This window comes from Leptonychotes weddellii, chromosome 6, assembly GCF_054177405.1.
Source record: "Leptonychotes weddellii isolate Sample4059 chromosome 6, ASM5417740v2, whole genome shotgun sequence".
Taxonomy (NCBI): domain Eukaryota; kingdom Metazoa; phylum Chordata; class Mammalia; order Carnivora; family Phocidae; genus Leptonychotes; species Leptonychotes weddellii.
The window spans coordinates 92,755,760-92,769,251 of NC_138374.1; the positions used below are offsets into that span (position 1 = coordinate 92,755,760).

At 37.7% G+C, this 13,492-nt stretch overlaps 1 protein-coding gene across 5 annotated transcripts in view; it reads right to left on the minus strand.

Annotated features, from left to right (window-relative positions):
• Nucleotides 1-638: 638 nt before the first annotated feature.
• Nucleotides 639-13,492, minus strand: part of COP1 (COP1 E3 ubiquitin ligase) — a 240,103-nt gene continuing 227,249 nt past the window's right edge. For all 5 annotated transcript variants that reach the window (XM_081824647.1, XM_031025015.2, XM_081824646.1 and 2 more), the window contains 2 exons: nt 4,918-4,962; nt 639-2,602 (listed from right to left, as the gene is read on the minus strand). In XM_081824647.1, the coding sequence (XP_081680773.1) occupies nt 2,585-2,602; nt 4,918-4,962 (63 nt within the window). In that variant the 3' untranslated portion in view covers nt 639-2,584. The remainder of the gene's footprint in view (nt 2,603-4,917; nt 4,963-13,492) is intronic.

The following is a 13,492-nucleotide window of genomic DNA, read 5'->3' on the forward strand; positions in this document are numbered from 1 at the left end:
TTTTTTTTTTTAAAGATTTTATTTATTTATTTGAGAGAGAGAGAATGAGAGACAGAGAGCACGAGAGGGAAGAGGGCAGAGGGAGAAGCAGACCCCCTGCTGAGCAGGGAGCCCGATGTGGGACTCGATCCCGGGACTCCAGGATCATGACCTGAGCCGAAGGCAGTCGCTTAACCAACTGAGCCACCCAGGCGCCCAATGTTGACATCTTTCAAAGACTAACTCAAACTTAAAGATGCTTTCTCCCAGGGTGGCTGGGTGGCTCAGTCGTTAAGCGTCTGCCTTCGGCTCAGGTCATGATCCCAGAGTCCTAGGATCGAGCCCCGCATCAGGCTCCCTGCTCAGTGGGAAGCCTGCTTCTCCCTCTCCCACTCCCCCTGCTTGTGTTCCCTCTCTCGCTGTGCCTGTCAAATAAATAAAGAAAATCTTAAAAAAAAAAAGCTTTCTCCCTATTTACAAGAAAAAGTAAAAACACAAATTTAAGTAAAGCACTGCCTTTTAAAAATAATTTATTTAAAAATTGAGTCCCTTTGATAATTAATAAAGGTACCTTATTGTATCCTTCTACACATATGGAAATTAACATTACCTTACAATGTTGACAGCTTGAAATAAAACATAAAAAAAGTCAGACCAAATTAAAAACCATAATAATCTTTTATTTAAATGCATTCAAAGAGGCATTAATTCTAGGCTTCCCATTTTGATGATTTTCTGGACATATCTGCTTAAGTTCTTTAAGTAAAGAATCTACATTTGAATATTCTTTCTGCATCTTTGCAAAAGGTCATCATTAATCTTAGAATGAAGGCTGCCTAACATTGTTCTGGTTGACAGGTCTAACTTTTGAATGATAGTGACCTTTCCTCTCAAAATTGAGTCCAAAAGTTTATCAGGTGCTTCACTCCCCAAAATTAGTAAGATATAATTGTCTTGAAGTTCTGCAAACTGAAAATTTCACGTAAGTTTGAGGCAAACTCATTCGCTGGTAAAAACTGTCTGAATTGATACAAGACTACTTTTAACCTTTATTAATCTCATATAATGTGAACATTCATACATTCTGCTACAAACATTAATGTGTTTGATAATAGAGTATTGCTCCAGACTCTGCTGGATGGTGGTGTTATGTAATATATAGTATATGTACTCTATTACTTTTCTAAAATTCAAAAAGTTCTAAATTCCAAAATGCATTTGACCCAAAGGTTTCAGATAATGAAATGTGGACCCAATAATTTTGAGTGTAGAGGGATACAGTGGGATATTCCAATTACCCTTACCATTCATATATTTATTCATACCAAGCTTCTCCAAGTGTCTGTTTCTATAAAATATGCGTGGGGTATAATTCTGTTTATATCTTTTTCTAAAAAGTGCTCACACTTTTAAAGTAGCTCAAACAGAAAACTTCACATTATTTTTGCTTGACCTGCTACTCAAACTACTAACCTCTTCCTTTTTACAAATTGAAAATAACATAAAATTAACTAGACAGTTTAAGATATTATATGGCTTGGTAATTTGGGAAATGGAGCCTCAAATTCTTTTCCTGCTAAGTCTATGGATGCTTTCCTGCTACAATTGCATAATTATGGCAGAGACCACACGATCTTCAAAGCCTAAAATATCTCCTATCTGGTCTCCTTTCCAGAAAGTTTGTTAACCCCTGCTCAAAGTCACTGTTCAGCTGAGGATGGTACTAATATCTGTGACTATCTGATAGCTATGATTTTACAAATTGAAGGTGGTTTGTCTGCATTTAGGGCTTACAGTATGTCTAGGCAACATTTCAAAGGCAAAGACAATAGCTGCCACAGACTGACATTCCCTTTCTGTTTTAATTAATTAACTAATTAATTAACATAATCTCTGCACCCAGCTGGGCTTGAACTCACAACCCTGGTCACATGCTCTACCGACTAAGCCAGCCAGGTGCCCTATTCCTTTTCTGTTTGAATGTGGTCTCAACTGGTCAAAATGTTAGATTCTTGGCCAGATCCAGAGGACTGAAGTATGGTATCTGCTGATGATATAAATCTGGTCAATGAATTCATAAGGTAAAGTTAACTAATCTTCCCACCTACTATAAACATACAATTCCCTGGAAGGGAATCCATATACCTTTACATTTAAGTTGATATGCAGAATTACAAAGAGGTTGGGAAATATGGACCTTACAAATTATTCATAGTTCATGTGTGTTACTTCTTGAAAAGATTATCTCCTGCCATCTTTGACAAAGACTTTCCCAGCTCAACTGTGGCTCAATAAACTTTTATTATTTTTTGTTATTTATTTTTATTCAAAAGAATTTGTTTCCCTATCACAAAAATTAGATAATCACACCACCAACAGCAGCAAAGTCCATAGAGTTACATTGATGGTGGAGAGTTCACTGGGTAGTCCCAATGTCCCAAAGGTCATGAAGGAGAAAAGAAAAGGAAAAGAAAAAATACTCAAAACAAATCCAAAACCCATGATGACTTTGGGGAGAGACATCACATGACAGTTTGTCTTCTCTCATTGTCAGCTGCAGATGTATTTCAGCAGGATCAAATACAGTTTAACTTGAGTAAACCCTTCATACCAACTCCAGCACCTAATTGGGGGGAAAACAGGGAAAAAAGAATCAGTTTAATAAAATCATTTTAAAATATGGAAATAGTTTAATGAATCTTTACTGTATTGTAAATGGAGAACCAAATCAAGAAAATTGTCCTAACTGCTAAAATGCTAAAGAATTTGAAGGGATTAGACATTGATCCTTCCTTCCTTTCAATTCAACAGTTGCAGGAACTCTTTCAGATTAGTTAGCTCCACAGTTAACTAGGGAGCCTTTAAACTACATAAAACATACAGATAAATGAACTGGGTGATAGAACAGTTTTGAAATTTATGTTGGTATCTTTCCATATTCTTAAAGAAAATTTTAAGTATTGCTGCTCAGGATTTTAATCTATTTCTTTCTTCCACGGATAAAGAGTTTATAGCAATCAAAGTATACAGGACCTAAAATCTTGCCTTTTCCTAGCGCTTCATTCATTTTCAAGTCAATCATCTGATGTCAAGCTATTGTGTTAGTTATGAGAGTTCAAGTCCTATCTTGTCATACAAGAAAGTTGTCATACCGCTAAAAGTAAAAATAAGCAGCAGCAGCAATGATCAGTTATAAAAACAGCTGAAGAAATGTCTAAGAAAGGACACAGAAGCTGAGGACAATTATAAGATACTGTCAAAAGGATTATGTTTGATGGAGACTGCAGTCCTGGGTGGAAAGAACTAAAGGAGCAACTTTCCCCTCCTGCTCTGCTAAGGCTTAACTTGTACCTGTGCTTCCATGATGCTTTTTGTCTTTATATTTGGCAAGTAGACGATTCAACAAAAGAGGTCAATGCCGTTGAACAAAATCTTAAGAGCTGTCACTGAGATTCTATAAGTACATGTGTAGTTTTGAGCTTTCTGCAGATACGTTAGCAATCTCAATTGCCTCAAAGGCCAAACTTGTTGAAGAATAAGGTGCAGCTTTTTCAATACATGCCTTGCCATGAGAATAAAGAAAAACTGAGAGACTACAGAGAGCCACATAAAACAGAAACTCCAAGACCTTCTACCATCTTGCTTGAGATTCCAGAACATAACACAATCAGTTCAAAAGCCTGGCTTTCATTTAAGTTGCCCATGGCTCTCTAGTGAGGCTTTCCAAATAGAGAAACTAGCTGTATAAAAAAAAAGGAGTATACATGTAAATTAGTATGACCAGCTAACAGTGTGGTTCTGCTTTGAGTTTGCTCAATTCATCACCATAGGACAATGTGTTAGGCTTGGATTTGCTCCCTTGGTTGCTGGGTCATTCTCCACTCAGGATGAGTGGAAGGAAGCCACAGCAAAATTAATGCTAAGTGGCAGAAGACATAGATACATATTACTTTTAAAAGATCACTTCCTGGGCGCCTGAGTGGCTTAGTCGTTAAGCATCTGCCTTCGGCTCAGGTCGTAATCCCAGGCTCCTGGGATCGAGGCCCGCATTGGGCTCCCTGCTCCGCTGGAAGCCTGCTTCTCCCTCTCCCACTCCCCCTGCTTGTGTTCCCTCTCTTGCTGTGTCTCTGTCAAATAAATAAAATCTTTAAAACAAACAAACAAAAAAGATCACTTCCTGATATTTCTGTATCAGCAAAGAATATGTAGAAAGAACTGGCACCCACAGAACTAGTGCTAATCAAACTCATGTACTAAAACCCTCTCCCCAAATGGTGTTTTGTTTAAAAAGTTCACTGCTTAGCTCAAGATTTACTTATCTAGTGTGTCATGCTCAAGTGCTAAATATCCAATAGTATAATCAGATAACATTATTACTTCCTTGAGCTCCTAACTACAAAGAAAAGGATGTGGAAACCTACGTATAAAAAATTTGTGACTGAGACTGTGTGCCAAGAGATATTTAAATTTCCAAATTAAACTAATGGAATGATCACATGATCAATTTTCAGTGAAACCCTAAAATACCTTTTCTTCCCTTCGCAACTGAGGAAAACCCTACTTATCAGGGGAAGAAAAGGAAGACAAACATGAGGAAGAGAAGAGTAAAATAAGACCAAATATTTTTAAATCTGGCGAATGTCCCAGCATCCTCTGCTCTCTCTTGGACTTTGTCCACTGACTACACCTGCATAACAGAAGCAGCAGTGCTTGGCCCACAGTGAATACTTAATAGTCTTTATCTATTTTTCATTCTGACCAACCTATCAATCTATTCGACATTCATATAACCTCCCCTCAAAGCCATTTCATACGGACAGAGACCCATGACTTGGAATGATCTCTAAGGCTTAGTACAACTCTGTATTTCCATGTTATAGTCTGTTAGAATCTAAAAATGGATCTGAATTTAAAATGAAGATGTATACCATAGCTTACCTTAATTGTACCCTGACTGTTAGCAGCAATCAGCACATTGGACTCCTAGAAAAGAATAAGAACTTTTAAAGTATAGAGAAGGACTTCCTGGAGGGTAGTACAAGAAAATAATTTCCTTTCACCCTTCTTTTTTCACGTCACCCTAAAACACCAATAGAATCTAAAGTGGAGAACCAACTTTAACATGTTTTAACTATGAATTTTAAACACCAAATCCCATATTTTGAGGATTAAGTTTGAATAAGAAAAATAAAATTTGGGGGCGCCTGGGTGGCTCAGTCACTGAGCGTCTGCCTTCGGCTCGGGTCATGGTCCCAGGGTCTTGGGATCGAGCCCCGCGTCAGGCTCCCCGCTCAGCGGGAAGCCTGCTTCTGCCTCTCCCACTCCCCCTGCTTGTGTTCCCTCTCTCACTGTCTCTCTCTGTCAAATAAATAAATAAATAAATAAAATCTTAAAAATAAATAAATAAAATTCGAAACAGAGTAGGAAAATTTCAAATGTAAAGAAAAATAAAAGAAAAATAGATTACCACTGGAAGGAAAACCAAGAGAAATAAAGACTGAAATAAAACCAAAAAATGAGAATAATTTGAGAAAAACAAAGTGCATAATCCTTTCCACAGAAAACTCTCCCTTCAGTCCTTTTCCTCTCATGAAACAATTGATGTAAAGGCTATCAATATCTCTGGCATAATCTCTATGGAGAGCTATTTGATATCAGGAAACCACCACCAAAAAAAAAAAAGTGACTATTCATCTGGCAGAAGAAAGGCTATGTTTCCTTTTAATTATTCAATCACTCAGTATATGCATTTTTAATAACTTTGGTGATTACTTCAATAGAATTTATTTATTGAACGTATCTTTATATTCTAAGCCTTAGGAAAAACCATTTCTCTGAAGAGTAGGAAGGGTGGGAAAAGGAATGGACAAAACTGAGTTTACCAGAGAGAATCTCAGTAAGTAAGAAGAGTTGGGGCAAACTTCCTATTGGAAACAGAGAGTCTAGTAGGGCTCTGGAGCTTGGAAGTATATAGAAGTCTTTTTGCTTTTCAGAGTAGGCTGCTAAAAGGGTTACAGTAAACAGATTCAAAACTGACATAGAGGCCACATGGCTGATGGAAAAGACCAAGTCCAAATAATACCTATGAGAAACAGATAAAGTGATAAAACCTCAAAGAAAGATAGGTTCTGCCTGAATATCCTACAGGCTTCATGACAAGGTGAGAAAGAGAAGAAAAAAACTGATTTGTATGCCGGGAAAGTTAATTTAGCCAATATGAGTTAAACTTTAGTTTCTTTGATATAAGAAATCTATGCTCTATAAACTTATACATTTCTATTTTTTAGCTTTTCCTTTGATTCCTAGTAAAGTGACTTGAAAAATGCTCATCTGGTTGCTACTGGTGTAAGAGAAAATAATTTCTTCCACTATCCCCAAAATTTTGAGAATCAGAATATTCCTTGGATGTAGTCGGTGGTAAGAGCATCAATGGTCACAGCAGTATGAAGAAGTAATAAAGAGATGTTTTTTCTGGGGGTGAGCATGGGAATCGCTGATGATGGGGTTCAGGAAACACAGCCCCAAAACATGGCACCTTGACATATTTGAATATTTTAAGCTGAAGGAGTCTGAGAAAACAGCACAAGCAGGAAAGTCACTCTGATCTCCCACTCACTCTACCCTTTTCCCCCTGAAACAGGTCATAAAACCCTCATGTGAGAGGTGCCTTCCCTATACTCAGAGTAAAGAAGCATCCTTATCTCCAAAGACAAAGGGACACCAAGAAGAATCTGAACAAACAGGACTTGCTAAGTTTCCCCCAACTTTCAACAATTACCTCATACTCCTTAATCTATCCACATTTCTACACCACTACCCACTCTTCATCACACCTAGCATAAAATACAAAGGTCTGTTTCTTTGGGTCTTCATTTCCTTATGAAGGCTCCCAGGTCATGTAAAACTTCTATTAGATAAATTTGTATGGTTTTCTCCTGTCAATCTGTCTTGTCTAGTTCTTAGATCCAGCCAGGGACCCTAAGAGGGTTAAGGAAAACTCTTTCTTCCCCTACAATGATACGTTCCTGGCTGAGGTCTTCCCTTAAATCAACACATTTATTTCTGAAAACAGTAACACAAGTAATATAGTACTCACTATAGAATTAGTTTCAGTATTTACTTTGGGGAGTTATAGGCTACTTCTGGGACCGAGCATAGAATTAATATTTCCATATGGGGGTGGGGGTGGGGTGAGGGGGCAGGAAGATTAATTTGGGATTTATTTACTCTTTTAGCTACCTGAATTAAGAAACTAGTTTGAATGAATTTGGGGTATCATTAGGCAATATAATAACTCACTCTGAGCTGGTCAAAAGGCAGAATTTCTATGCCTGCCTCAGAAAACAACAAAAGCAGCACTGTGTGGTATCATATGAATTTCTTTCTAGAAAGAATTTAAACAAGCTATGTGATATCATAACTGCAACCAGTGGACCCAGAAATGATTCTTCCATGAACACCATCCAGAAATGAAGCTACAAACAGCAATGATCAATCTAATTTCTGCTTGAGGAAAGACTCCAGTCTCAAAGAAAGCAACTGCAGTCACCAAGAATTACTCCCTCTGCTATGGGAACAAATAATGTCCGGAGGATGAGAAATGTATAAGGCACTCTCTCTTTCTGCCATTTTGGTTCTAGTCACCTTTAATATGAACGAAGAAGGCAGAGAAAGCTGGTGGAGAGATAAGGACTTACTCTGGGGGGATCTACCTCTACAAGTTACAGACCTTAAGAATTCTGTAACTCACACTTCTAATTCTTGGTGGAAGGAAAGCTTAGAAAAGCATGGAATATTATCATACAGTATGAAAAACTGGGCTTAATACAAATAAGAGAATCTAATCTAGTTAGATTATCCAATAAGAGGCGTTTGAAGTCTATACAATTACTAAGCTAAACCAAAGAAGGAAGATATCTGATAACTCTCCGAAATGAATAATGTTGTTCCTAATCTCAGGACTATCATGGCATTAATAGATGGTACCATATTACATGCTACCAGAGGGTTAACTCTAACATCTTTTCCTGTGGAAATAAACATCTCATTTACAAATAAGCCAACACAGCTGCCCAGCTGGAATTGCTCTGTGGGACTAATATATAGGTGACAGGGTGTACTAAGAACTCTTAGAAATACTCAAAACTATTCAAATTAACAATGAAAGAAAAATAATAGCTTTACATCTCAGTATGCCCCTCCCTCTAAAGACCATGAACTTTTATTTTTTATAAAGATTTATTTTAGAGAGACAGAGAGAGTGAGTGTATGCCAGAGAGGGGGTGGGGGTGGGAGGTGGGGAGAGGGGTGGAGGGAGAGGGAGAGAGAATCCTCAAGCAGACTCCCTGCTGAGCAAGGAGCCCAACACAAGGCCTGATCCTAGGACCCTGAGATCATGACCTGAGCCAAAATCAAGAGTCAGCTGCTTAACTGACTGAGCCACCCAAGTGCCCCAAGACCATGAATTTTTAATGGGATTTAGGATTAAACTTTTAGCCAAATATTAGCATAACATAAATTAAATTTTGCATGGAACAGAAAAATAAAACCAGATATTTTACTTCAGCATAGAGGTGTGGAAGTGATAAGCACAAGATTATTACTATAGTTTTTGAGTGATTCTTGTTTGCATTTTGAATAACTGGTAATTCTTAGCTGTAGCCAAAGTCTGCCACAGCCCTAATGTACATAAGTTTACTTGCTAAATAAAGTGCCAGCGTCTCATTATTTTTTTCTTTCTTAAAAACTGGTGGTTTAGACAAACAAAAAAATTGGCAGTTTGGGGGCACCTGGGTGGCTCAGTCGTTAAGCGTCTGCCTTCAGCTCAGGTCGTGATCCCAGGGTCCTGGGACTGAGCCCTGTGTCGGGCTCCCTGCTCAGCGGGAAGCCTGCTTCTCCCTCTCCCACTCCCCCTGCTTGTGTTCCCTCTCTCACTGTGTATCTCTCTGTCAAATAAATAAATAAAATCTTTAAAAAAAAAAATTGGCAGTTTTGCTACAAAACTCTCTTCAGGGTTAAGCTAATAATGTACCTACTATTTTCTTCTTAATACAGAGAGATTAAAAAAGATAATGGAAAAAATAGCAGTAAGTCTTTTATAAAAATAGAAGACATATACACAAACATACACCAACTTGCTTAAAGTCAGTGATACTATACTAACACACTAACTTATACTGAAACAAAACTAGCATCTACTGGAACAGTTTTCTCTTAGCTAGCTTACCTATAAAAGTGCCATTATAATCAATATATTACAATCCTAAGCAAGCTCACTTAGTTTGCAACTGGAGGATTTATTCTTAGAGATTGACATGATTTTGAATGTGAAATAATTTTACTATAGAAATGAATATGTTAAATAACTTCCATTTCTGCTTGTGAACAGAGTAAACGGAATGGATTTGCTGTCCTACTATAAGCAACTAGAAAACTGAACAAACTATGTAAGACAACACTGGATAACAGGCCGTATAGGACTATGATCCTTATAAGAAGGGGAATCCTATAATTGCCCTGGCTTTCTGCTTAGAGGCAACTTCTGAACCACAAAGCAAGAAGGGGAATCCAAACAGAGGAATCTATAAGCAGACCACAGCAGACTCACTAAGTCGAGGAAACAGATACAAGTTCAGAGTATCTGTAGGGCAGCTGAAGTTTGTAGGCCAAGTACCACAGGAGAAAGTTATATTAAAGTAGAGCTCCAGGGGGGCGCCTGAATGGCTCAGTCATTAGGCGTCTGACTTTGGCGCAGGTCATGATCCCGGGGTCCTGGGATAGAGCCCCACATCGGGCTCCCTGCTCCGCGGGAAGCCTGCTTCTCCCTCCTCCACTCCCCCTGCTTGTGGTTCCCTCTCTCGCTGTGTCTCTCTCTGTCAAATAAATGAAATCTAAAAAAATAATAAATAAATAAAGTAGAGCTCCAGGAATCTACATGGGGGTCTGTCTCTTTGACTGTATGTTGTTATAATAAACTGCACATGAATAGGATTAAACTACACAAGGCCAGGAAAATAACAATGAAGAGGGAAAGTACAACTACTGACAATCTATAACATTATCCAACGCCAGACTTCATACAGAGTTAGGAGATGTTTGAGCTTTGAGCAGCCACAGTGAAGAAACCTCACTGAACCATTTAGCGCATTTAGCAGATAGTAGTGCCTTGTTGGTAAGGCTAAATTAGCATTAAAGTAAATGTTTCTCTAGACCAGGGATCAGCAAACTATTGCTTACAGGCCAAATCTAGCCTAATGCCTATATTTTGTACTTCAGTCTTAATGGAACATAGCTGTGATAATTTGATCATATACTGTTTACGGCCACTCCAGCACTAGAAGAGCAGAATGGAGGAACTGCAACAGACACCGTACGGCCTGCAAAGCCTAAAATATTTGCAATGTGGTTAAGAAAATGTTCGCTGACTGCTACTCTAGAGTCACCCTAATAAAATTTAAAAACAAGTGTCAAAAAAATCAAGTTTATCTCCAAAAACAACTTTCTATCAAAACAAACTTTGGGGCACCTGGGTGGCTCAGTGAGTTAAGCGTCTGCCTTTGGCTCGGGTCATGATCTCAGGGTCCTGGGACTGAGCCCCCCCAGGGCTCCCTGCTCAGTGCGGAGCCTGCGTCTCCTCCCTCTGCCCCTCCCCCCACTTGTGTGCTCTAATAAATAAAAATCTTAAAAAAAAAAATCCCAAACATTAATACTCTTTTCTTCTTATATCTGATTAAAAAAAATTTTTTTAAGTAATCTCTATACCCAATGTGGGGCTTGAACTAACAACCCTGAGATCAAGAGTCACATGCTCTACTGACTGAGCCAGCCAGACACCCTCAAACTCTAATACTCTTAAAAACATTCAACAAAATCCAGACACTCAACAATGAAGCATTTACAATGTACGGCATTCAAGAGGCAAAAAGCATGACCCAGGGGGAAAAAGAAAATCAATGAATAGAAACAGATCCAGAAATGATAAAGATAATGGAAGCAGCAAAATGAGGATTTACAAAGCAGACAGAACTATACTCAAGTATTTAAAGGAAACAATGAACTTAGTAAGAGAAATGGAACACATAATTATAAAGACCAGATGGAATTTCTCCACCTGAAAAGTACAGTTATCTCAAATGAAAAATTCACTGAATGGACGTAACAATGGATGAAACAGTAGAGACTAAAACATCAATAAATCTGACATGGGAAAAAGAAAATCCAAATGGAAGCAGAAGAGAAAAAGACTGGGAAGGTAAAAAAAAAAAAAAAAAAAAAAGATTAGTATTTGTGTGATCATAGGACAATATGCAATCTAGTAAATGTGTAATTGGAATCTCAAATACAGGAGAAAGGGCAGAAAGTATATGAAGATAGAAAGTTAAAAATTTTCCAAATCTGAAAACCATAAAATACCCACATATACCACCACATCGACACGCATCATAAGCTACTAAAAATGTGTAAGAAAGAGGAAATCTTGAAAACTGACAGAGGAGAAACAGACATTACATACAGGAACAACATCACCAATTTGTCATCAGAAGCAATGTAAGCCAATAAAACAGTATCTTTAAGGTAATGAAAGAAGAAAACTGTCAACCTAGAAATATTATTCAAAAGTAAAAGATTATTTTCAAAAACACTGAAGCTGAGATAGCAGCAGATCTGCACTGTAAGAAATTGTTAAAGAAAGTTCTCATACCACATGAAAACTCAGATCTGAAAAAAAAGATCAAGAGTGCTGTAAATGATCAATATGTGGGTAAATATACAAGATATCTGCTCTCTTGTTTTTTAATTTTCTTAACAGATCATTGTCTGTTTGAAGCAAAAATAATTATCAATGCATTATGGTTATCATAAACAGAAGTAACATATATGACAGCAAAAGTACACGGGATAAAATAGGGAAACAGAAGTATACTGTTGTAAGGTTCTTCCATAATGCATAAAGAGGTACAATCTGAAGACAGACCATGGTAAGTTAAATATGAATATTAAAAACCTTAGAGAAACCAGTAGAAAAGTAAAGAATTAGTATAGCTAGTAAGCTAGTAAAGGAGATAAGATGAATTATAAAAATAATAAAAAAGAAAGGAAAAAAGGAAATGAGGAACATGGGGACATAGAACACATAGAATAAACAGAAAACAAATAGCAAGATGACAGACAAATATCCAACCTTACTGATAAGAAAATGTAAATGGTCTAAATGCTACAATGAAAAGGCAGAGATCGTAAGACTTGATAAAACAGCAAGACCAACTCTATGCTGTCCATAAAACATACTTTAAATCTTTTTATTTTAAAAAACAAAGATACAAAGTAAAAGGAGAGGAAAATGTACCATGCAAATATTAATCATAAGAAAGCTGGAATGGCTCAGGGCATCTGGGTGATGCAGTCAATTAAGCATCCAACTCTTGGTTTCTTCTCAGGTCGTGATCTCAGGGTTTTTGTGTTGGGCTCAGTCCAGAGTCTGCTTAAAAAAGACTCTCTCTCCCTCTGCATCTGTCCCTCCCCACCTCCTCCACTCATGCCCACACACACATTCTCTCTCTCTCCAAACAAATATATAAATCTTAAAAAAAAAAAAAAAAAGAACGAAAGCTGGGATGACTCTCTAAATAGCAGAAAAAGACCTCAAGACAAGGAATATGAGTAGGAATAAAAAGGGACATTTTATAATTAAATAAAGGTCAATTAATTTAAAAAAATCCTAAATGTATATATATCTAAAACTGAGCTTCAAAATACACAAAGCAAAACTGATGGAGCTGAATGGAATAGATAAGTCCACACTTGTGTTTGGACACTTCGATACTTTTTTTTTTTTAAAGATTTTATTTATTTATTTGACAGAGAAAGACACAGCGAGAGAGGGAACGCAAGCAGGGGGAGTGGGAGAGGGAGAAGCAGACCTCCCGCCGAGCAGAGAGCCCAATGTGGGGCTCAATCCCAGGACCCTGGGACCACGACCCGAGCCGAAGGCAGACGCTTAACGACTGAGCCACCCTTCTGTCAACAATTCAAAGAATAAGCAGACAGAAAATCAAAGATATAGAAGACTTGAATAATATTACCAAATTGAGCAAATTAATACTTAGATAAACCTCACTTAAATGGCAAAAACTACACATTCTTTTCAAGTGCATGTGAACTATTCACCAGGACACACAATGTGCCAAACCATTAAACCAATCTCAGTAAACTTAAAAGACTGAAATTATGCAAGTATGTTCTCTGACCAAATGGAACCAAAGTCGAAAACGGTAACAAAAAGACACCTGAATTTCTTTCATGAGTATTTTATAGTTTTCTGAGTACAGATTCTTTGCCTCTTTGTCTAGATTTTTTTTTTAAAAGATTTTATTTATTTATTTGAGAGAGAGAATGAGAGAGAGCACATGAGAGGGGGGAGGGTCAGAGGGAGAAGCAGACTCCCTGCCGAGCAGGGAGCCCGATGCGGGACTCGATCCAGGGACTCCAGGATCATGACCTGAGCCGAAGGCAG